The sequence below is a fragment of the Lynx canadensis genome, chromosome B3, assembly GCF_007474595.2.
Source record: "Lynx canadensis isolate LIC74 chromosome B3, mLynCan4.pri.v2, whole genome shotgun sequence".
In the NCBI taxonomy this organism is placed as follows: domain Eukaryota; kingdom Metazoa; phylum Chordata; class Mammalia; order Carnivora; family Felidae; genus Lynx; species Lynx canadensis.
In genome coordinates this window covers 80,988,774-81,015,017 of record NC_044308.2, presented here as the reverse complement: position 1 = coordinate 81,015,017, position 26,244 = coordinate 80,988,774, and the positions used below count along the sequence as shown (strand labels likewise).

Here is a 26,244-nt window from a genome sequence, read left to right as displayed (position 1 = left end):
TTTTATTACAATGCTTGGGGTTTTTTTTAGTACTACTTCATCAAAGAAAGCAATGAGCAAAGAGTAAAGAATTATGCTTGTTTTGAATTACGCTGTAGAAGTTAGCATATGGCTTCTTCCCAAAAAGGTCAGAAGAAAAATGAAGAAATTAATTCTATTTTAATCTACTATAAATCAAAAGCATAAAAAAAGATTGGCTTGCAGTTGCCCTGTCATTTTGCCTTTAGCTCATCTCTTCATATGCAAATTTTGAATGATAATTGCTTAATGTCAAACATCATATAAATGGTTATCATGAGTGAAACACTATTTTATATATAAGCTCATATAAGCCTCGGAAAGGGTCCAGTGAAATAAATACAATTATTACTCCATTTATAGATGAGGAAATTGAGGCACAAAAAGGTTAACTTACCCAAGTTTACACAGCTAGTAAGTTGGATGGACCAGGGTATTAACCTGGTGGTTTTCTAGAGGCCATTGTTACTAGTTCTAGGTTATGTTGCCTTACTACAGAGGAAAAACATACAGTGCACAACATGGGAATAATAAAAAAGGAATACTTATAAGATACTTTATTTATTTATTTTTTTTTTTAATTTTTTTTTTTCAACGTTTATTTATTTTTGGGACAGAGAGAGACAGAGCATGAACGGGGGAGGGGCAGAGAGAGAGGGAGACACAGCATCGGAAACAGGCTCCAGGCTCTGAGCCATCAGCCCAGAGCCCGACGCGGGGCTCGAACTCACGGACCGCGAGATCGTGACCTGGCTGAAGTCGGACGCTCAACCGACTGCGCCACCCAGGCGCCCCACTTATAAGATACTTTAAGATAACTTGTAATTTTAAAGAAAATAACTTTGGGAGAAAAGCTGTGAGTTTGTTTTTTTGTACTAACTAGTTTTTCTTTTTTCTTAATTTGACGCTATCAAGTAAGATGATATCATTGTACATTGCCTTTCATGACTGAGTTTATTTATGATCTCTCATTTCATAAATGTTACTGACCTGAAGGTTTTTTTTTTTTTTTTTTTTTTAAGTCCTATCAGATATATCACATCTGATTTTTGGCCTGGAACACGTTGCTTTCAAAAATTAGCATTACTCTCAGTATACACTGTTATTTGTTACCCAAACAGTAGTACCTTGGATTTACACGATACAGTACAGTTCTTCAAAGTACTGTGAAGTGTGCGCTATCATTTAGATCTGACAAACCCTCGGAGACAAGTAATGTAGGTAGTGCTACCTTCATTTCATAGTTAAAAAACCAAACCTACAGGTCACAGCACTAGTAAAAGAGCTGACCATAGAGCCCATACTCTACTGTTCCTTGTTTCTTCTCTCTGTAATCCCAGTACTTTAGATAGCAATTCTTTCAGAAGTAGCACATTTATTGGAAACAGAAGTTAAGAAAAGGGGCAAATTGCAGTAGTGGATTAAAATATGTGTATTTGAAGAGAGAAGTTCCTGCTTATTAATTGAATTTAAAGATTAACGCTTTGGGTTTTTTTATAAGTGACAAGTTAAATAAATTACAGGTCCTGCAGTTGTCAGTCATCACCTTGCTCGAGTTCTGCTGTTGTGGAAGTGTGTCTTTCCAGTGTCTCCTAAAGATCTAGAAACAGAAAAGAGCCGAGGAGATTCATTTACATGGCAGGTAACCTTGGAAGGACGAGCTGGTGCGCTCTGTGGTAGGTCAAGTTTGGTTTGCTTTCTCGCTTTCCTTTGGCTTTTTCCCACTCTTTAACTTTTCATGTGTTTATATCTTTAATGGTGGAAATATCTACTTAGGATATTTTTGTAATTGTATATAATTAGTTAGTGATTATAACAAATGTACGATAAACCAAAGTTAGAGCTCTGATCCTTAGGATAATGCATGTTTTCTTAGATGTAATCCAACTGAGAACTGTCAAGATTGCTTTGTCTTTAGTAGGCATTCATTCCTCTTTTTAGAAATACTAGGATTGGATTTAATTAAGTACAGTTTCCATTTAGTTTTTTGTATATGAAAGTTGTACCCTCCCATAGTATATGAACCATTTAAAAATAGCATCTACCATGAATATTTGAACTGAGGAAGAAAGTATTTCTGGAAAGACATGGAAACATTGATTTTGGTTTTGTTTGTTTATTCATGGCATTTTTACCCTTAAAAAATGAAGACCGTTTTGAAATTCATCTTGAAACTCAGTCTAACTTTAAAATATTCATTTTATTCTACATATGAAGTAACTCCTTCTGAAAACTTGTGTTTCAGGTAACACCTATTAGAACCCAGCACTGTTGACTCAAATGTCATCATAGTTTTGCATAATTAGTGTAGAACTGGCAAACTTGAGGTTCTAAGCTAATTTAGCTCAGAAGCTGAGTAAACCCCAGGAAAGCAGCATTTTGTTAACTTGGTTTTTGGTCTCCTTCAGTGATTCTAGGAATTGTTTTGTTTGTTTGTTTTTTGTTTTTTGGCTTTTGGGTTTTTTTGTTTTTTGGTTTTTTTTTTCCAGCTTGATTAGAGGTAAAAGACCCTAGCTTCCTCTTTGTACTAGAGTTTCAAGAATTTTTTGTTTTTAGCACATTTCTTTATTCCTCTAATAAAAATTCAGAATACTGTACCATAATTGAATGCTTTTTTTCATGGTTCATTACACTCTGCCAAATAAAAATCTGTTCTATTTTTCAGCTGTCAAGAGTTTTGTTTCCCACTGTGGTGATCTCCTTACTGGGGAAGTAATTCAGCGTCTTCTTCCACCACTTCCTTGTGCTGTGGATTTGCTAACTCAGTAAGGATCTGCTATTTAGATATGATAAAATTTTCTAATAGCAGTCAGTTACTGTGGGATTGTGTTAATAGCTGTTTAGTACATTAATAAGGCCAAGTTTGTATGGTTGGTGAATGATTTTCCTTTTGCAGTGGAAGGCAAACATTTAGTTACGTGATTTTTTTTTTTTAGGCTAGGATCTTGAAAGAAAAATACATATTAAAAGGGAAGGAAAGTTACTTGGTGGATATTGTATCTTCCAAACAGTAAGATTTAACCAAGAAATTAAATATTAAGCCTGTTAACCTTTTCAGGTATGCATTTTATTGGTTTGTTAGTGCTATTCTGTGTTCATAAGAACCAGATGCTTGTTAACAGTTTTAGTTTTTTGTTGTTTTTATTTTTCATACATTCGACTTAAACATATAAGAAAACATAAAGAAAATCCAATATATGTCAAGAGCACTTGTAATTTCCAAATTAATATAATGTATAGTTTAAAGAAAGTTTTTCCAGAAAGTATTTAATGATATAAAATTTAGTGTATTACACAAAAATACATTTAAGGTCTGGCTTACAAAGCATAATAATAAAATGAACACTGTGAATCTAACACAACCTGAGGAAGGATTAGCAAATGTTTGCTGTGAAGGGCCAGATTATAAACATTATAGGCTTTGCAGGCCATACAGTCTCTGTTGCATCTACTCAACCCTGTTTTGGCTCAAAAGCTGTCATAGATAATCTATAAATGAGTAAATGTGGCTGTGTTCCAGTAAAACTTAATTTACAAAAACAGATGATGGGCCAGTGTTAGCTACCCTTAAACTGGAACATTAGCAATACTATTGAAGTTATCTGTGACTTCCTTTCTAACACCATTCTTTACTCTTTACTTTAGAGGTAATCACTGTCCTGAATTTTATAGTTGTCATTCCTTTGCATTTTCAGAAAGTATATCACATATATATATGCTTCCCTAAACAGTGTTTAGTTTTGCTTGGTTTTGATCAGGCATATAGTATACTGTTTCTGAGACTTAACTTTTTTTACTCATCATGTTTCTCAACTTCGTCTATGAGTAAGTTTGTTCATTCATTTTGATTGTTATATAATATTTAATTGTGTGAGTATATAACTTATCCTAATTCTGTCAGTGAAATATCCAAATTACATATTTTCCAGAATTCTTGTGTATTTATGCCAATAGTATATGCGAGTATCCTTTGCTCCAGTTCTTCACTAACATTTACTCAGACATCATTTCTAGCTTTCCAGTAGATATAAGTTGGTATCTCATTATGATTTTAATTTCTTTTTTTTTTTTTTTTAATTTTTTTTTTCAACGTTTATTTATTTTTGGGACAGAGAGAGACAGAGCATGAACGGGGGAGGGGCAGAGAGAGAGGGAGACACAGAATCGGAAACAGGCTCCAGGCTCTGACTGACGCGGGGCTCGAACTCCCGGACCGCGAGATCGTGACCTGGCTGAAGTCGGACGCTTAACCGACTGCGCCACCCAGGCGCCCCTGATTTTAATTTCTATATCTGGTTCCTAATTATTTGTCATTTTATATATTTATTATTCCTTAGTATGTTCCCTTCTAGGAAATCCGTATTCATGCATGTCTTTTATTTTTAGGTAAAATAGTTTTTTGATGAACAGACATTAACTGTCAGATTTATCAATCTTTTACTTTTTGGTTAGTACTTTCTGTCTTTTGGTTTAAAAAATCTTCAGATTTATAAAATTACTTTCTTATATTTCTGAAATATTTAAGGTTTTGTCTTTCACATTTCATTTAAGTGTTTAATCCATGTGGAATTGATTTTTGTGTTTGGAGTGAGGTAGGGATCCAATTTCATTTTACTTTTTAATATGGATAACAAATGGTCCCATTCTTTACTAAAGAATCCACACTAGCTCCAGCAGTTGCCATTCATCTGCCATGTATTGTATTCCTGTATACATGGTCTGTTTCCATGTTCTCTGTTTTGTTCCACTGGTGTGTTTGCCCTTTTCTGGGCCAGTACCACATTATCTAGTAAATTTTAGTATCTGTTAAAGCAAGCTTGTTGGCCTTATTCATCTTTAGGCATAATTTGACCCTTCTTAACACTTCTGATGGTAGGCTGTTGAAATTTAATTGGAATTACATTGAGTCTATTGATAAATTTGAAAATAATTGGTATTTTTACAATAATCAAACACATTTCCTATTATTTTTATTTATTTTTTTTTTCAACGTTTATTTATTTTTGGGACAGAGAGAGATAGAGCATGAACGGGGGAGGGGCAGAGAGAGAGGGAGACACAGAATCGGAAACAGGCTCCAGGCTCTGAGCCATCAGCCCAGAGCCCGACGCGGGGCTCGAACTCACGGACCGCGAGATCGTGACCTGGCTGAAGTCGGACGCTTAACCGACTGCGCCACCCAGGCGCCCCAACACATTTCCTATTATTGAGGTCCTCTACAAATTATAATTTTTTTCTATGAAAGTCTTATATGTCTTTTTGCTTGTTTGTTTTAGTAAGTAAGTAAGTAAGCAAGCTCTACACCCAACGTGGGGCTTGAACTCACGACCCCAAGATCAACAGTCACATGTTCTAAAGCCAACCAGGCACCCCAAGAATTTTTTTAAAATGGTATTTTATTAGGTGATAAAATATAATAAGTTTTTTTGTTGCATAAATGATTGCTTCCTCTCTTAAGTTAAAACATACAAACCCCTTTTGTTATTTTTCTTAAACAAATTGAGAAAGTACTTAGGTCTGTATATTTCCTCTACTTCACTAATTTACAAATAGTCTTTTTAAAAATTTATTCCCAGATACTTTATATTTTTCATTGCAGTTATCAATTAAGTATGTGGTAGTGGGAGAGTGTAAGTATGTATAATTTCTTTATTGCTATTATATAAAAATGTAATTAAGATTATATCCAGCCACCTTGCTAAACTCTCCTGTATTAAACATTTATTTTTAGATTCTTCTGGATTTTTCCCTTTATAATACTTATTTATATTCTCTCCCCACATGTGTTAACTAGATTACTACCATTTAAAGGTAAATAAGGGGCAATTGGGTGGCTCAGTCAGTGAAGTGTCTGACTCCTAGTATCAACTCAGGTCATGATCTGACAATTCATGAGTTCAAACCCCACATCAGGCTCTGCACTGGGTGGCTTGGAGCCTGCTGGAAATTCTCTCTGTCTCTCTCTCTCTCTCTCTCTCTCTCCCCCCCCTTCTCTCCCTCTCTCCCTCTCTCCCCCCTCCCTCCCCCTCTCCCCCTCCCTTGTGTGTACTCTCTCAAAATAAATAAATAAATAAACTTAAAAAAAAAAAGAAAAAAAGAAACATAAAAGGAGCACTCATGTTTACTAATAATATGTGTAGCTATTTTGCATTTATATGTCAGCCTGTTCGGTGTTTATATGTTGTATAACTTATGTACTTAAAATATACTTTTTCTTTTACTTTAAGGCTTTCTTCAGTGCTAAAAGCATATGGAAGTCCTTTGAAAACACCATCATTAGTTTATAGACAGAGGCTTTATGAATTATTGATTTTATTACCTCCGGAAACCTATGAAGGTATGTGCTTTAAACCAAAATGTTTTGTTTGTGGCCAGGACAGTGCCTGGAAAGTAATACCTGAATGAATGAATGAATGAATGAATGATATGGCATTTATTTAGTGTCTTACTTCTAGGAGGTTTAGGGAGTTCAATCTTAGCCATTGTGTTCACCATTATATAGTAAATAATGTCTTACTTTCTTTTCTCCTCTGGGAAAAAAAGACCCTAGTTCCACTGTGTGGAAGAGAATGAGTCACAAAGATTGGTCTTGATTCTACTCTGGTCTTTGGTACAGAATATATAATGTAAGTCTAGTAGACATTTGGCCATTCCTAGTTTCCTTCTATAGTGATTTTCTGCTGTACATATTATGTTGCACTATTCTATTCTTCACTCTGCCTAGATAGAAGTTTAATACTCAACTACCAAGGGACACCTGGGTGGCTCAGTGGTTAAGCATCCAACTTTGTCTTAGGTCATGAACTCGTGCTTTCCAAGTTTGAGCCCCAGATCCAGCTCGCTGCTGTCCGCACAGAGCCCACTTGTAGAAGACAGATTCTCTGTCTCCCTCTCTCTGTGCCCCTGCCCCACTTGTGCTCTCTCTCAAAAATAAATAAACATTTACAAAAATACTGAACTACCAAGATATGATTGATTTTATAATGTTTAGGGTATAGGTTTTGCCTTTATTGGGTTCAAATACAACTTTAGATTACTGGCATACTATGATTCATAAAATAAACTTGCCCCTATTTTAAAATAGTCCTAAAAGCTTTCTTGTAAATCTAAAGCACAGTTTTAAGAAAATATATTGCTACTGCCAAATACTCAAGATGCTTGTTTTAAGAGTCTTAATAATTAAGTTGATTATGACTTTCAAATCTGTTTCCTGTAAAAATACTTTTATTGGCTTATATCCTTATTCTGCAAATAAATGCAGTATAATATATACCACATTAGTTCAAACCTATAACTTGTAATTTCTGTTTTGGCCTTTATTATTATGTGAATGGTATTGTTCCCACTGCCTCTCTTCCTGGTTCACAAATGTACCTAGCAAAATATTTGATGATAAAGTAATCATTTAGTATAAGAAGAACTGGAAAAAGATGGGTACATTGTCATTTCCCAAGGACTGTATCAAAAGAATCATTTCTGGGGCGCCTGGGTGGCGCAGTCGGTTAAGCGTCCGACTTCAGCCAGGTCACGATCTCGCGGTCCGTGAGTTCGAGCCCCGCGTCGGGCTCTGGGCTGATGGCTCAGAGCCTGGAGCCTGTTTCCGATTCTGTGTCTCCCTCTCTCTCTGCCCCTCTGTTTCCTGTAAAAATACTTTTATTGGCTTATATCCTTATTCTGCAAATAAATGCAGTATAATATATACCACATTAGTTCAAACCTATAACTTGTAATTTCTGTTTTGGCCTTTATTATTATGTGAATGGTATTGTTCCCACTGCCTCTCTTCCTGGTTCACAAATGTACCTAGCAAAATATTTGATGATAAAGTAATCATTTAGTATAAGAAGAACTGGAAAAAGATGGGTACATTGTCATTTCCCAAGGACTGTATCAAAAGAATCATTTCTGGGGCGCCTGGGTGGCGCAGTCGGTTAAGCGTCCGACTTCAGCCAGGTCACGATCTCGCGGTCCGTGAGTTCGAGCCCCGCGTCGGGCTCTGGGCTGTTGGCTCAGAGCCTGGAGCCTGTTTCCGATTCTGTGTCTCCCTCTCTCTCTGCCCCTCGCCCGCTCATGCTCTGTCTCTCTCTGTCCCAAAAATAAATAAACGTTGAAAAAAAAAAAAAAATCAAAAGAATCATTTCTGTAGGGCAGACACTGTGGTAGAGATTGTATATATTATTTACTTCATTTATCTTAGCATAATACAATGAGCTAGTTACATTTTCCTCATTAGACAGATAAAGGTACAGCAAATTTATAAAAAAACCAACTCAAGAACATATATGCAGTAAATAATGGAATCAAGATTATAGATATGCTTCATGCTGTGCTGTATACTATTTATAAGTAACCTACAAAAGACTTAACAGTCAAGGCTTAATGATAAGTCTGTCTCATTGTGTGCTATCTCTTACTACATAAAAGTATTTACCTCCTAGATATCTAATAAAAGCCCTAGGGATAATTTCTATGTTCCATACCAGATAGTTGTCAACTTCTGGCAAAAGCAATTCCCTTTAGACATATCAATTTTACCATATTTTGGAGTTTAGTTCAAACTACAGATGACAGAAATTGACTTATTTTTCAGTCTTGATTAAATATCTATGAATACCAAGATATCAATTTAAGATCTGCAGTATATCTTCTAATGATGATAATATAAGTCTGCCCTATAAGGACTTAAAGAGAAGAACAAAGTCTTGTGCTTTTTTCTCAGAATTGGAGTTTGAGAATGCAGTCAGAATTCCTAAAGAAATAACAGATATACACATGTATAGATTTTAAATTAGTTACAGAGTGTTCACAGGAAGACAAAGTTGGAAATTACTCTAAACTTCTTGAAAAATAGAATCTGAATTTACCCTCTTTATCAGTTTCAAGTGTATCTATTTTTCTAACATGACTTAAAGAAGAAATTAGTTAATAGAAAAATGAAAATATGGTGGTATTAATAGTTTTGTTTCAACCAAAAATAGTAATTTGCCATTTCTTCGCTATCTTTTTTCTATCTTTAAAACTATAGAAATAAAATTAAGAATTTTTTCCTTAAAGACTTTTTTTTTTTTAATGGTACTCTTTTTAATAGGTAAATGTGCATGGAGCATAACAATAAGAACTTTACCATTAAAATATCAATTGACACTTAAAATAATGGCTCATCATACAATAATAACCTATAGTAATTTCTAAATATTTAACACAAAAGGAAGTAGTAGTCTTTAAAGTATATATCTAATTATCTCAGAAAATATGGCAAGAAACAAAACAGAAGTTTATTGTGTTAAGATTTTATTTATTTTGAGAGACAGAGCATGAGCAGGGGAGGAGCTTGGAGAGAAAGGGGCAGAGAGAGAATCCCAAACAGACTGCACAGTGCCCAGTGTAGAGCTCCTAGGAACTGCGAGATCGTGACCTGAGCTGAGATCAAGAGCATTTGCTTAACCAACTCAGCCACCTGGTCGCCCCACAAAACAGAAGCTTAAAGTTCTAATGATATCACTTGGTACAGTGGGTTGTCAGAAGGTAAGTTTACAAGACATAGTAGGAAATTGTTTTTGTTACATGGGACTTATTTAAGAATTTATATGACTTTTCTTTGTGGTTGTTCAGCAGATGCAGATTTTTCTCACGAGAGTGACTTAGTTTTCTGAGGCTTGTCTAGTAAAAATTGGGTTCTTAGTTTTTATTTCCTATTTAGTATTGTTATGAATCCCCTTTCAAGTATTTTAATATTCTCTACACTAGATATTGCTCCTCATTAGCATCACAAAGTCAGTGATGTATGTCTATTAAAAAAGCATATCCGCATTTTAAAATGGAATCATCCTTGGGGTGCCTGGGTGGTTCAGTCGGTTAAGTGTCTGACTCTTGATCTCTACTCAGGTAATGATCTCATGGTTGTGAGATCGAGCCCCACATCTGTCTCTGTGCTGATAGCCCAGAGCCTGCTTGGGATTCTCTTGCATGCTCGCTCGCTCGCTCGCTCTCTCTCTCTCTCTCTCTCTCTCTGCCCCTCTCCCCAACTTTGTGCTGTCTATCTCTCTCTCTCTCTTCAAAATAAATAAAAATAAACTTTGACACCTTTTGGGATGAGCACTGGGTGTTATATGGAAACCAATTTGTCAATAAATTTCATATATAAAAAAAAATAAAAATAAACTTTGAAAAAATATAAAAGAAAATGGAATCATCCTTAAGTGTACTTTGTTTAGGGACCTTTAGGTGAGCTGTCACTTTAAATGAGAAATGGAGGGGCCTGGCTGGCTCAGTCCATGGAGTGTGTGACTCTTGATCTCGTGATTCTAAGTTTCACTTTGATGTTTGGTGGAGAGATTACTTAAAAATAAAAAAATCTTTAAAAACATAAGTGAGAAGTAGAGAAACTATTTAGTTGTAAATATGTTTGAAATGGTAATTAGGTTAATATGATAATGGACAAATTTATCAAAATGTACATATAAGAGAGACAACCATATACTGTCTCATGTCTTAGAGAAGATAGCAATGCCACCTGTGAACTAGGTTGACCCCCAAAACACAAATAAAATGAATCCTTTCTGGATTCAAGTTCCAAATTATTAATTTACAAAACAATACAGACAATATAGGAACAAATTAAGCTGCACTGGGGGGCATAATCACAAAAACTCAGACTGTAGAAACTTGTTCAGAACAAATAACCTCATTTCTTCAAATAAATTACAGGGGGGGGGAAGGTAGAGAGACAACCTTTAGATTGAATGAGACTTAAGATATATCAATTAGTTAAAACATATAGGCTTTACTTAGACCTTGATTCAAACAAAAGCAAACAAAAACAGGCATTTATGACAATTGAAAATTTGAATACTGAGTGAATATTTGATGTTTAGTGGTTTTTAAAACATTAAAAAAAAACTATGATATTATAATAGGATTGTTTAAAATGTCCTTAACTTTCGGTGATACACAAGGAAATATTTATAGATGAAATGAAATCCTTTTACGATTTGCTTCAGAATAATATGAGAGGTGGTGAGATAGTAGATGGAGGTATAGGTGAAGCAAAATTGATCCAGCTGGTCAAGATGCTGAGGTGGTGGGGAGGGGTATCATAATACTATTATGTCTGCTTTTGTATATGTTTGAAATTTTCCATAATGAAAATGTGTCTAATGTTCATAAAGTTTTTTTAGGCTGTGTTTTTTTTTTTAAACAAATGTAATTTATCTGCTTTTATATTCATCTTTTTTAATTCTATTTTTGTACTTCATGTCACTTTATTTAAAATGACGGTAGTATTTATTCAGCATCACAAGGTATATACACACATACTTTGAGATGTCTTTTCAGTATGTATTCTTAGCCTTGTGACCAGTAACACATAGTTGAGCCATTTGTTTGTAGGGCATTTTTCAAGGATGATATACGTCATCTTTGGCTATGATAGATTAAAGTTGGCTGATGTGTAGATTAAAGTTCTGCTTGTTTTTTTTTTTTTTTTAACCCTGTACTCTAATTGGTTAACTGTTTTTATTAAATTGCTAATTGCTGATTTCTCTAACTCAACAGGAAACCTTTGTGCCATCCTCAAAGAGCTGGCTGCTGACTTGACTGCCTCTGATATACAGGTGGCAGCATCTGCATTTTTACTTCCACCCCTCTGTCATAGGGATGATCTTGTGATATTAAGTCCTTTGCTACAAGAAACTGACCATAGATTTATTGAAGAACAGGTATAGTGATTTTCCATTGACTCTTGGGTTGATTCATTCTGTGAACAGTCATTTTAATTTTATATATATATTTTTGTTTGTTTGTTTGTTTGTTTGTTTTTAGCTCCTGCTTGGTAATGGTATTGCTTGTGGAAGTTTGGAGTATGACCCTTATGCTATTTATGAGAAAGATGTATTGGGAGATTCAGTGCCTAAGCCTCTACCTCCAGTACTATCAGTTATTAGCTCTGCAGTCAAGCTCTTTGGAGTTGTATGTGCTCATGTGGGAGAAGCTCAAAGGTAAACCATCTTTAGTAGTTCACTTATCCTGAATTAAATTGTTCACTTACCCTGAAATATAATATTTAAGAGTTGGTAATTGGTTTAGTGAATATGTAATAGAACTGGTGCGTAATAAAAATATTGTCAGAAGTTCTCATTAGTATAAAAGATTTTTTTTAATGTTTGTGAAAGAGAGTCATGCATGTGCATGTACCCGTGACCAGGGGAGGGGCAGAGAGAGAAGGAGAGGGAGAGAGAGAGAGAGAGAGAGAGAGAGAGAGAGAGAGAAAGAGAAAGAATCCTATATAGGTTCTGTGCTGCCAGAGCAGAGCGGGACACAGGGCTCAATACCATGAACTGTGAGATCATGACGTGAGCCAAAATCAAGAGTCTGACATTTAACCACTGAGCCACCCAGGCACCCCACTATAAAAGATTTCTTACAGATGACAAGTAAAAGTGAGATCAAGGCTCTTGTTTAATGATTCACCTGGCTAATACCTAATAAGTGTTAAGTCAATAAATTAAATTCAGTTAAACTGAAAACTGCTAAGCTCTGTTGTGATATAATACTTCACTGACAATACAAATGAAAATACAAATTAAAAAACTCATTGATACAAGAATTTTGATTTAGGGGCACTTGGGTGGCTCATTTGATTAAGTGTCTGACTCTTGGTTTTGGCTCGGTTCATGATCACATGGTTCATGAGATTGAGCCCTGCATGGTGCTATCTGCATGGAGTCTGTTTTGGATTCTTCCTCTCACTCTCTCTGCCCCTTCCCTGCTCATGTGTGCTCTCTCTCTCTCAAAAATAAATAAATAAACTTTAAAAGGTTTTTTTTATTTAAAAAAAATAAAAAATTTTTGATTTATGAGTTATTGTTACAAAAAAGAACACTGGTTTTCTGCTTAGATTAGGTCTCATAGGCTTTCTTACCTTGGAGGTTTTGTGGAGCCATTATAGTTTCGTGGATTTCAAAAATTAGGTTAAAATTGATTAGTCTTCAGTTTGGTAGATTTCTGTCCACTCAAAGTAAACTTCAGTTTTGAAATATCACAGGCTAATAAATGGTTTCTTATTGAGAATGACAGTTTCTTTTGATAACTGAAGTAATACCTTTCATGGAGATCAAAAAACACTAGTTGTATCTAGTATTCAGGAAATTCTGTGAGATACTAAATGTGACGTGAATTTCTCCTATAGGCTATGCTGTTTAACAATTTACAAATTAATAACTATCCTCATTTATTCATATTCTCTCCTTCCTTCCCTTTGCTCTCTTTCTCTCTCCTCTTCCTCACCCCACTGCCTCTCACCCTCTCTTTTTTCCTCTCTGCTTCTGGCATGCTAAACTAAAAATAATACATGTAACTAGATCATAGCTTTTATGTCATTTTTATCTAGTTATGTCTTCCAGAGAATACCAATTAGGTAGAGAATTTACTCTCTTTGACGAACATTCACAAAAATATTTGAATCTTATCAGCAACACATTTTGGGGTTTTGCATGTTTTCTTTTTAAAGTAAGCTTTAGGTCCAACATGGGGCTTGAACTCATGACCCCAAGATCAAGAGTCACATGCTCTACAAACTATGTGACCCTGACAACACATTTTTGAAACAGGTCTTTAGATACTTTACTTTCAGGGGATTGAAAAGTGAATAAACTTTATGTTCAGTTTTAATAGTCTCATGTCATTTTATTGAAAATGATGGTGGTATTTCCTCAGTATCATAAGATAGACACACACACACACTTTGAGATGTCTTTCCAGAACTTAAATTTCAAAACATGGTGTTTTCCCCAAATTTATTTATAGCCAGTAGCTCCCTGTGTATACTGTAACCATAAACTTACGGTATTTAGACAACTTATGACTAAATTATAAATGAATGTCATAGCACTAAAAGATGAGAGGAAAATCACAGTAGTCTGGAATATGCAAAGAATTGATAGAGAGGATGGGAGTTGAACTAGTCTGTAACTGTACCGTGTTATAGAGCGTACAATTTAAAATAATTAATTTGGGTTATTACAGTAGTAATTGCAGTGATGAAACTTGTAGGTAAAATATTTAAATTGAGCATGTTCTTAAATGGCTCCACTAACTCTTTTTGATAGATCTAAGACAAAAAGTAAAAAAGAAAAGAATATACATCTTCCAAACTTTCCTTTTAAAAAATTGATTTTATAGGGTGCATGGTTACTCCCCACCAAGCTCAGTCACGTGGCTCAGTTAGTTAAGCATCTGACTTCGGCCCATGTCATGATCTTGTGGTTCGTGAGTTCGAGCCCCACATCAGGCTCTGTGCTGACAGCTCAGAGCCTGGAGCCTGCTTCGGATTCTGTGTCTCCCTCTCTCTGCTCCTCCCCCCCCACCAAGAATAAATAAACATTTAAAAAAAAATTTAACAAAAGTAAAAAAATTGATTATATTACTCTCAGAGAAGTTTTTTGGGTTTTGGGTTTTTTTTTTTTTTTTTAAGAGTTATTGCCCATTTGCAGTTTAGGAAAATGGCTTTTCACTTCTGTTTAAAATTTAATTAACTTTATACTAAGTTTCTTTAACGTCACCTGGACTAAAATAGTATATAGAATGAATATATATTTAATGAGGGGAGGTTTTGTTTAATAAAAATATTGAGACCTGGTAAAAGCAAAACATACTGTGTTTAGAGTCTAACTGAATAAAAATAGTAGGCAGGGTTGCCTGGGTGACTCAGTTGGTTAAGCATCCGACTTCAGCTCAGGTCACGATCTCACAGTTCATAAGTTTGAGCCCTGCATTAGGCTCTCTGCTGTCAGCACAGAGCCTGCTTCAGATCCTCTGTCTCCCTCTCTCTCTCTTCCTCTCTCTCTCTCTCAAAATACATAAACATCAAAAAAAAAAAAATAGTAGGCATTACTTTGGAGATTTTTAAAGGAAGTGGTCTAGCAGGATCCCAGATACAAAAAGTGGGTCATAAGCATCCATTAGCAGTCACCATTGGGTGTCATTAGAGGACCAGAGGAGAGAAACTATTTAAATAAGAAAGTTAAGTTTCTCATTTCCTGTTGTCCAGATATGACACTTGTTAAAAATGCGTACCCTTTTTCTTTTGGCTGTATATTTACATTTCTAGAGAAAAAAAATGTTTTTAATCAAAGTACTGTATTTGACAACCAGCAGCTGAATATTTCAAAGCATTTTGTTGTCATTGAGGTTAGCTTTGTGTTTAAACAGCTTAAAAGAAATTCTTTTATAACAAGAGATTGCCCTAAGATTAGAAATACATTTTTCATATTTTATTTATGCACGTAGAAATTAAGTTGTCTTTAAGTCAGTTGGTTTTCTCTATTTTGACTATAGGATTTTAAAAGTAAGAAAACTTTGCATTGGTAATTTTAAATGACTAAATGTTTAAATTTCTAGAGTGTTAAGATAATTTTATATAGAAAAAAACTGTGATTGTTCTTGTGCTTGTGTTGTTTGTAGTTAATTTCAAACATTTTGCACCTCCATCCAAAGAATGAATTACTTAATTCACCTGAAGATTGTTCTGACCTTGACAATACGTTGCAGTCATATGGACAACTTTTTAAATTGTAGATTCTGATTTAATAGTATGGTATGTGGGGCACCTGATGGCTCAGTCCCTTAAGCTTCTGACTCTTGGTTTCACTCAGGTCACAATCTCACGGTTCATTAAGATTGAGCCCTGCATCAGGGCTCTGTACTAACATTGTGGAGCCTGCTTGGCATACTCTTTCTCTCTCTCTCTCTCTCTCTCTCTCTCTGTCTCTCTCTCTCTCTCTCTTTCTCTCTTTATATCACTCTCTTTTTCAAAATAAATAAAAATAATTGTATGGTATGCATATATGTTAGGTATTGAAAATTTAAAAACTCCTTAGGTGATTCTGACATGCAGCCAGGGTGAGAACCACTGCTATAAATGCTGTAAAATGTTATAGATTGTGAGTTGATGGAGAAAGAGAAAAAGCATAGTTCTAGTTCACAATACTAGAAATTTTCACCATAGACACCTTCCCTGAAAGCATATTAAATCATCATTTTCAGATGTTATGTCTTGCTGTTTAGTCAGTTGGTGGTGTATTTTTAATTTCTCTAGATCCAAAACTTAGTTTCAGCATCTAATTTCATTCCAAACTAATAATTGTATGTTGTAATCAATACTACTTAAGCGTATTAATTCAGTATTACTAAAAACAAGTCACCTCCATCTTCCTGAAGATTCAGAATGTTTTGTTGAGATCTCCATCAGCATTTGGGGATACAGGGTGGAGAAAAAATAGAGGGCTCTGGCAGTCCCCTGTACAGGTCAAATTTTATTACAATATAACAAAATTCTCAAGCTATAACCTTAGGTATTTTTACTAATTTCAGCATGATATAGTTCCATTGATAAAAGATGATGAGGATATGATCTAATAATGACATTTTAGGTTTTTAAATTTGTGAGTCTGACCATGTGGTTATCCTTATTTTCTTTGTTGTCTTGTTTACATAACCTCTCCATAGTCTTCTCTACAGGCAATTTAGACATAAATACGTTCTTGAAACAAAATGCCTTTAATATGGTCTTAAAACGCAGGCAGAAAAAGTTTTATATATAGTATATTTGTCATATTGTTTATAATGAAAATTAGAAGTAGCCTAAATGTCCAAACTAGGAAATTGGTTAAATAAACTATTATATTGCCAGACTATATTTTACTAATAGGTGTTTAAAATTATTTCAATGTAATAGTTAACAAGATGGGAATGATGTTTGGGAGGAAAAAATATTTTAACAAAGTATACATTGTGATCCTAATTTTCTAAAAACGATACTCCTCTGTCTTTGTGGGGAAGACTAAAACAAATATGCCAAAAACGGTAACAGTGGCTCTTTCTAGATGGTGGGATAAGGGATGAATTTCTTTTTCTTTCATTTGCCTTTGTCACTTTTTCAACCTTGAAATAAGGAAATATTTAAATAAATCAAGTATTTAAGGTTACTGTGGTTTTCCCAAAATATCTAGTGCTCTACTATGTTTATTACATTCTGTGAATTGATTTTATATATACTCCTTTCCCCAACTCATGAAATCCACAGACTCCTACTTTCCTTCCTTTTTTTCTAACTTCTTCCACAGTTGGATTTCTTAAAAGTACAGTGCCCATATCTATGCATTCTTTTTTGGTGCCATTTGGAGAACTTGACTTAGGCTTTGTTGCCTCCATAGAATGATAGAGGGGCAGAGACAGAGGGAGACACAGAATCTGAAGCAGGCTCCAGGCTCTGAGCTGTCAGCACAGAGCCCACTGTGAGGCTTGAACCACGAACTGTAAGATCATGACCTGAACCGAAGTTAGATGCTTAACCAACTGAGCCACCCAGGTGCCCCAGAGGCAGTGGTTTTTTGTTGTTGTTGTTTGTTTGTTTTCATATTAAATATAATTTATTGTCAAATTGGTTTGCATACAACACCCAGTGCTCATCCCAACAGGTGCCCTCCTTAATGCCCATCACCCACTTTCCCCTCTTGCCCGCCTCCCATCAATACTCAGTTTGTTCTCAGTATTTAAGAGTCTCTTATGGTTTGCCTCCTTTCCTCTCTGTAACTTTTAGAAGCAATGTTTTTAAAACCTTGGAGATAATAGTGTAAAATTGGGGTGGTTTATTTTATGCTTACCTATCTTTAATCTCATCATAAGGATTTAAAAGCCCTGTGCTGCTTATATGTGGAATCTAAAAAACAAAATAAACAAATAGAACAAAACAGAAACACATTCATAAATACTGAGAACAGGAGCACCTGGGTGATTCAGTTAAGCATCCGACTCTTGATTTTGGCTCAAGTCATGATCTCTCGGTTTGTAGGATTGAGCCCCGCATCCTGCTTGGGTCTCTCTTTCTTTCTGTCTCTCTCTCTCTCTCTCTCTCTCTCTTTCTGCCTTTCTCCTGTTGTGTTCTCCCTCTCTTTAAATAAATAAATGAACTTCAAATACATACATACATACTGAGGACAAACTGATGATTGCTACAAGGGAGGGGGATGGCACAGGATGGGCAAAATAGGTGAAGGGGATTAAGAGGTCTGAACTTCAAGTTATAAAATAAATAAAGCATGGAGATGAAAATAAAGCATAGGGAATATAGTCAATAATATTGTAATAATTTTGTATGGTGACAGATGGTAACCAGACTTAATGGTGATAATCACTTCATAATGCATATGAATGTCAAATCCCTTTGTTATACACTGAAATTAATACATCCTTTTTTTAAAATTTTTTTTTAATTTTATTTTTTATTTTTTTAAATTTACGTCCAAATTAGTTAGCATATAGTGCAACAATGATTTCAGGAGTAGATTCCTTAATGCCCCTTATCCATTGAGCCCATCCCCTTTCTCACACCCCCTCCAGTAACCCTCAGTTTGTTCTCCATATTATGAGTCTCTTCTGTTTTGTTCCCCTCCCTGTTTTTATATTATTTTTGTTTCCCTTCCCTTATGCTCATCTGTTTTGTCTCTTAAAGTCCTCATATGAGTGAAGTCATATGATTTTTGTCTTTCTCTAATTTCACTTAGCATAACACCCTCCAATTCCATCCACGTAGTTGCAAATGGCAAGATTTCATTCTTTTTGATTGCCGAGTAATACTCCATTGTATATATATACCACATCTTCTTTATCCATTCATCCATCAATGGACATTTGGGCTCTTTCCATACTTTGGCTGTTGGTGACAGTGCTGCTATAAACATGGGGGTTCGAAACAACACACTTGTATCCCATGGATAAATACCTAGTAGTGCAATTGCTGGGTCGCAGGGTAGTTCTATTTTTAGTTTTTTGAGGAACCTCCATACTGTTTTCCAGAGTGACTGCACCAGCTTGCATTCCCATGAAATTAATACATCCTATGTCAACTGTACTTTCAATTAAAAAATAGCAAATAAAATAATTAAATAAAAGCCCTGTGTTGTAACGGACTGTAAAACAATTCACAGAAGCTACATAAATAGCTAATGGACACATTCAACCCCAGACCAAAAATAATGTATATATCCATCATAGTTAGAATTGTGAAAACTGGAAAATTGCTGTCTCCATCAGGAGAATGATTGAACAAATGGTAATGCATGTGCATAGTAAAATTTGACTTCGTGAAAGTTACCAAAGAATAAGAATGATTTGACAGGTGCTAAGGAGGTAATGTTAAATGAGAAATACAGGAGTTAAAATTATGTTAATATATAGTATGATACCAAGTACATTTTTAAAGTATAGTTGGGGGCTGAAAGGGCTGTGTTAATTGTCATTACCTATAGATGACATAAGTGGGTGCTGCCTTTGAAATGAATCAATGTATTTGAATCCAATTAAGTCCTATTAAGAACAAAATGGTTACTGCAAGTTAACTTTTTTGAGAGAGAGCACGCACTTGAGCTGGGGAGAGGAGCCAGGGAGAGAGAGAGATCGCAAGCACGAGAATGAATCTTAAGCAGGCTCCACACTCAGCACAGAGTTGATCTGGTCACAGAGCTCCATCCCAGACCCTGGGACCATGACCTGAGCTGAAATTAAGAGTCAGATGCTCAACTGAGTGAGCCACCCAGGCTCCCCAGCTGCAAGTAACTTTTAAGATATGTGTTATTTAGGGACACCTAGCTGCCTTGATCAGTAGAGCATGCAACCCTTGATCTTGGGATTGTGGGTTTGAGCCCCATGTTGGGCATAGAGTTTACTTTAAAAGGAAAAAAAAGATTATCCTTTGTTTAGAAAATAGTAAGATAGCAGAATTTGCCCAGGTAAATATTTATTAAGTGATACTTTTGTTAAAATTCTCCCCCTGGGGCACCTGGGTGGCTCAATTGATTAAGCATCTGACTTCCCCTCAGGTCAGGACCTTGCAGTTTGTGAGTTTGGGCTCTCAGCACAGAACCTGCCTCAGATCCTCTGTCCCCTCTCTCTCTCTGCCCCTTCCCCACTAGCACACTCTGCTGCACACGCTCCCTATCTCTCTTTCTCAAAAATAAACAAAAATAATAATAATACTTATCCACCACTGTCAGAATGACACATAACCAAAATATTTTTGTATTTTTTATATTTTCTTAAAATGTTTTAGAATATTCAGCAATAGTTTATCTCATTTTAGCAGTTGCCACAAAACGCAACAAAACAAATTAGCAATAGATACTCAGAAATATCCTCTCGCTTACTTAATTAACAAACCCAATGTCATACTATTTGCCGTTAAATCTTGTTTCTGATTTTAGGCTTCTTATACTGGAACAACTTTTGGACAGTATAAAGCACACAAAAGGAGCTCGTCAACAAGTAGTTCAGTTACATGTTGTTTCTTCACTCTCTAGTTTCTTGAAGGTAATTCTGTTTTTAAATTCAGATGTTTGCTTGATTTTTTTTTCTAAGTATGGTTAAATAGGTTGAGGAGGGTGTCTTGGAAGAACTGCTGCTTTTTTTTTCTCCCTTTTTTCTTAGTCTCCTGATGAAAATGTTTCAGGATTTATAATCCCCCTTTTACTTTTTCTCTGTGTAAAAGTTGTTGGTCAGAAATTAAACCTAGAATCTTGGCTTAGAGCCATGCTTTAACCTACTCAGCCTAATATCCTGTATCAGGGATTGGCAGACTGTGGCCTCTGGGCCAAATCTGGCTTGTTGCATTTATGACTTAAATGTTTCTAACTAAAATATAATATGCTTCATTGGTTATATTATGGAAATTCCTATTAATGTTCTTCTGAATACATACATACTGTAGTGACAATTGCTTGCCTAGAGGTTTAAAATTCTTAACTTTTTGAGGCGCCTGGGTGGCTCAGTTGGTTAAGCATGTGACTTTGGCTCAGGTCACGTGTTCATGGGTTTGAGCCCTGCGTCAGGCTCTGTGCTGACAGCTCTGAGCCTGGAGCCTGCTTCAGATTCTGTGTCTCCCTCTCTCTCTCCCCCTTCCCCTCTCATGCTCGCTCGCTCTCTCTCTCTCAAGAATAAATAAACATTAAAAAAAATTTTTTTAATTCTGCAGAACTTTGTGAAAAATCAAATTTGTGTGTGTGTGTGTGTATGTTTATGTTTAAATAGTAATCCAAGTATGAACATCTTTAGTCAACCAGAATGTATATTCCAAACTGGATTGGAAAATTTATTACAGTTGTAAGTTTAGATTGTTCTTTACATATTTCAGTACTTAGCTGGCTCCAAGGGAAACTTGGGTCCAGAAGAAATGAGAAGACTTGCAGTGGCATTGGTGATGGGAGCCCTAGAAAGTCCCAACCCCCTCTTGAGATGTGCAGCTGCAGAGGCATGGGCTAGATTAGCCCAAGTGGTTGATGATGGAGCTTTTACTGCTGCGTTAGCTCAAGTTAGCTTTGACAAGTAAGTGAATTTCTTATTTAATATGTAGAGACTATCTGTCAAAACTGGGTATAGCTTGTTGATTTTTTGGAACTAGTGAAACTCCATTCTGGGAATTAATTCAGAAAAAAATTGATAAACATGGATACTTTATATGAAGGCGAGCCTCCCCTTTGCTCATCTTGGAATATAGAACTATTATTACTTTGGCTTTAGTTTTTATTTAATAAGAGAAAGATCACTATATGAATAGTATAATTGGTCATCTCTGGAATGGACAATGGGACTAAGAAATTTAGGGAATTTTATCATGTAAAATATAGATAATAGGTAGTAATAACAATGTACTGGAAAGAGTAAAGTCTAGGTTTTCATCATCAGGAAACAAACTATGTTTTCATTTTTGCTAGCTCTGAGATCATGAGCAGAGAGCAAACCGCACAGCTTGTTTTCCTCTATTTCAAATAGAAGGTTGTCAGTACTACCCCACCTGCTTGAGAATGTTAAGATAAATGAGATAATAAATATAGCACTTTCACCTTCCAGTCTACTGAATATATGTGTCTGATTTGGTCAACAGTTTGAAGTTTAAAGTTAGATTACTAACGTGGTTCAAATCCCAATCTTCATGTAATGGTTACTTTGTAAGAGTTACTTTGGATATCATTCTGTTCTCATCTGTAAAAAGTAACTGATAATAGTGTAAATCTCAAAGTTGTTGGGAGGATTAAAGGACTAAATGTAGGGGCATCTGGGTGGCTCAGTTGATTAAGCATCCGACTCTTGATTTCAGCTCCGGTCATGATCCCAGAGTTGTGGGATCGAGCCCCACGTCATGCTGTAAACAGATAGCACACCTCCCTGCTTGTGCACATGGGCGCATGCTCTTTCTCTCTGTCTCTCTCTCTTTCAAAAATAAATAAATAAAATTTTTTTTAAAAAAGGACTGAACATAGGAGCAGCTGGCTGGCTCATTCAGAGGAGCATGTGACTCTTGATCTCAGAGTTGTGAGTTCAAGCCCCACATTGGGTGTAGAGATTACTTAAATAAATAAATATTTTTTAAAATAAAGGACTAAATGTAAAACACTTAAATTAGCACAGAATGCATAATAAAACTAGTAAACATTGATTTTTCTTGCTATATTTAATTTTAAAATCAAAGTTCTTTTTTTTTTGTTTGTTTATTTTGAGAGAGATAGGACACATGTGCAGGAGAAGAGCAGAGAGAGAGCGGAAGAGAGAGAATCCTAAGCAGGCTCCATGCTGTCAGCACAGAGCCCAACACAGGGATAGATCTCCCAAATCATGAGATAGTGACTTCAGCTGAAATAAAGAATCAGAGGCTTTAACTGACTGAGCCACCCATGTACCCCCAAAGTCTCTTTGTATGGAAATAAAGTGTCTCAGCAATGTGCATTTTTAAAATGCAACTTAATAATGCTCTCAACAAAGTGGGTATGGAAAGAACATACCTCAGTATTACAGCTAACACACCCAACAGTGAAAAGCTAAAAGCTTTTGCTCTAAGATTAGGAACAAAACAAGGATGCCCACTCTCTCCACTATTATTCACCTTAGTTTTGGAAGTCTTAGCCACACAATTAGACAAGAAAAAGAAATAAAAGCCATCCAGATTGGAAAGGAAGAAGGAAAACTGTCATTGTTTGCAGATGACATGATACTGTATATAGAAAACCCTAAAGACTCCATCAAAAACCATTAGAATTAAATGAATTCAATAAACTCACAGGATACAAAATTAACATGCAGAAATCAGTTTCTTTGCATTAATAACAAGTTACCAGAAAGAGATTAAGGAAACAATCTCAATTAGTATTGTCAGTAAGAATAAAATACCTAAGAATAAATTTAGCCAAAGAACTGAATGACCTGTACCCTGAAAACTGTAAGACATTGATGAAAGAAATTGAAGATGACACAAATAAATGAAAAGATATACCATACTCCCCATGGGCAATATGCAAATTCATGAAGCATCCCATATATGTGCGTTTATGCATACACACATACACACGCTGTGCTCATGGATTGTAAGATATAATTTGTTAAGATATCCATACTACCCAAAGCACTCTACAGATTCAGTGTAATCCCTGTCAAAATACCAATGACATTTTTCATAGTACTAGAACAAAAAAATCCTGAAATTTGTGTGGAGCCACAAAAGATCCCAAATAGCCAAAGCAGTCTTGAAAAAGAACAAAGCTGGAGATGTGCTCCCTGATTTCAAACTGTACTACAAACCTAGAGTAATTAAAATAGTATGTTACTGGCACAAAACAAACACACAGATCAGCATGATGCAATAGAGAGCCCAGAAATAAATGCAAGAATATATAGTCAATTAGGACTATAAGGAAATAAGGAAAGACAGTCTGTTTAATAAATGGTGTTGAGAAAAGAAGATAACTACTTGCAAAAGATTGAAACTGGACCACTATCTTACATTGTTTACAAAAATAAATTCAAAGTGGATGAAAGACTTGAAGTAAGACCTAAAATCATAAAACTCCTAGAAGAAAACATTAGTCTTAACAATATTTTGGGGGAAGGAGGTCAGTTTCCTCAGGCAATCTCAATAAAAGCAAAAATAAACAAATGGAATTACATCCTACTGAAAAGTTTTTGTACAATGAATGAAAACATCAAGAAAAAAAAACCTGAGGGGACCTACTGAATGGAGGAAGATATTTGCAAATCAAATATTTGATAAGAGGTTAATATCCAAAATATATAAAGAACTTCTACAATTTCATGTCAAAAAAAACAACCTGATTTAAAAATGGGCAGGGGACTAGATGGCAGAATAGCATGGAAGTTTTTTTTGCATTTCTCGTCCATGAAATACAGCCAGATCAACACTAAACCATCCTGCACACATAGAAAACTGATTTGAGTATTAAAACAACAATCTGCACCACCTGAACCACAGAACATAGCAGGTATGCAGCACAGACAGGTGAACTGGGGGAGAGAGAAGCTGCAGAGGGCAAGGAGCTGTTTTTGCTTGTGGAGAAAGGATGGAGATGAGGGGTTGGGGGGAGGAGGAGAGTACGGGAAAAGCACTCCCCTCCCCCAAAAGCAGCTGGAGAGAAAGTGGAAAAGTGGAAACAGCCACTGGGACTGAACAAAAAAGAGAGAGAAGAGAGGGTTTAAATTCCATTAAGACTCTATAAACAGGAGGAGCACAGAATCGGAAACTCCGCAGCTTGATACTTGGAGGAGCTCTGGGGGGGGGGGGGGGGGGGAAATCCCCAGGAGCAGAGAGTGAAGTCTGAGGGGTCCTTGGGTCACATGGGGAGAGGTGGTTCCCCTGCTAAGAAGACATCTGGTAGAGGCTCTGTGGCCACCCTGCAGGCAAAGATGCCAGCAGACCCCAGAGATTCACTGGTGCTAGAACAAGGATGTTAAGGGGAAACCTGGTGCCAGATGTGTGTTGTGATTTACCAAAATCCCTGAAACACTGCTACATGTTTCGTGAACTTTTTCTTGGGCAGGCTTGCACCCAGCTGCAGTCTCTGGGCATCAGCAGCAGCACAGTCCCACGAACGTTTCTGGGGGTGGGTGGGCACCTGGCCATTTCTCTAAGAGACTCTCCCCCAGAGGATCAGAATGGGCCAAAGCCGCAGTCCCTCAGAAGTGAGGGGTTGGGAAACACAGCCACATCTGAGATAAAACTCAAGAGGGAGTTGCCACCTGACAACCTGATGGCTTGGTCACGGACTGTATAAGTGGGGTGTAGAAGGAAGCCACAGACAAAAGGACAGGTGTGTGATTGATGGTTGAGGAGAACAGAATTCTGATACTAGAGACTGGGTAGCTGGGTGATGCCTTTTTCACGCCTCCCGTGCATGTGTGGATACACCTGCAGGCACCACAGCAATCCACCCCAGTAAGCTAAGCAGTGCCATCTAGTGGAGAATGGAGCTGTTACACTAAGCTCCGCCCATCTAGGCCAACCTCACTCTTCAGGAACACAAGTCTTTCTGCCTGCTTAGTTTACATACTATAAAGTGCTTCGTAGTTTGTCTTCTAGGGGAAACTGATGTAATTTTTATCGTATTTCAGTCTTTTCACTGGTCCATCTATTCAATTTTTTTTCTTTTATTCTTCAGTACAGAAAGAAAAAAATTATTTTCATTTTCAATTTTTGTTAAAAATATTGTTTCATTGTATTCACTTTTTCAAATTTCAAACCTTTTCCATTTTTTTTCTTTTCTTATCTTTCCCTTTTTTCTCTAATCAATCTCCTTTCAACAACCAGACCAAAACACACCTAGAATCTAGCATTATTTACTTGATTTTTTTGTGTGTTGTTTTTAATTTTTTAATTTTAATTTTCTTTTACCTAATTAATTCCTTTCCTTCCTTTAAAATGATGAAATGAAGGGATTCACCCCAAAAGAAAGAGCAAGAAGAAACGACAACCAGGGACTTAACACAGATACAAGCAAGTTGTGTGAAACACAATTTAGAATCATAATAATAAGAATGCAAGCTGGGGTTGAAAATAGATTAGAATCCCTTTCTGTGGAGATAAAAGAAGTAAAAGCTAGTCTGGATAAAATAAAAAATGCTATAACTGAGCTGCAATCTCGAATGGATGCCACAGCAGCAAGGATGGATGTGGCAGTGAATCAGCGATATAGAGGACAAACTCATGGAGAATATGAAGCAGAAAAAAAGAGGGAGACTAAGGCAAAAGAACACGATTTGAGAATTAGGAAAATCAGGGGCTCCTGAGTGGCTCAGTTGGTTGAGTGTGCAACCACTCTCTTTGGCTCGGGTCAGGATCTCCCAGTTCGTGAGTTCAAGCCCCGTGTTGGGCTAAGGACCTGGAGCCTGCTTCAG

General features: G+C 36.1%; 1 protein-coding gene across 6 annotated transcripts in view; it reads left to right on the top strand.

Annotated features, from left to right (window-relative positions):
* Window positions 1-26,244, top strand: part of HEATR5A (HEAT repeat containing 5A) — a 122,188-nt gene that overhangs the window by 37,622 nt on the left and 58,322 nt on the right. For all 6 annotated transcript variants that reach the window (XM_032593695.1, XM_030318886.2, XM_030318885.1 and 3 more), the window contains exons 12-18: window positions 1,542-1,694; window positions 2,684-2,783; window positions 6,246-6,355; window positions 11,572-11,735; window positions 11,839-12,014; window positions 20,274-20,379; window positions 21,200-21,390. In XM_032593695.1, coding sequence (XP_032449586.1) covers window positions 1,542-1,694; window positions 2,684-2,783; window positions 6,246-6,355; window positions 11,572-11,735; window positions 11,839-12,014; window positions 20,274-20,379; window positions 21,200-21,390 — 1,000 coding nt within the window. The remainder of the gene's footprint in view (window positions 1-1,541; window positions 1,695-2,683; window positions 2,784-6,245; window positions 6,356-11,571; window positions 11,736-11,838; window positions 12,015-20,273; window positions 20,380-21,199; window positions 21,391-26,244) is intronic.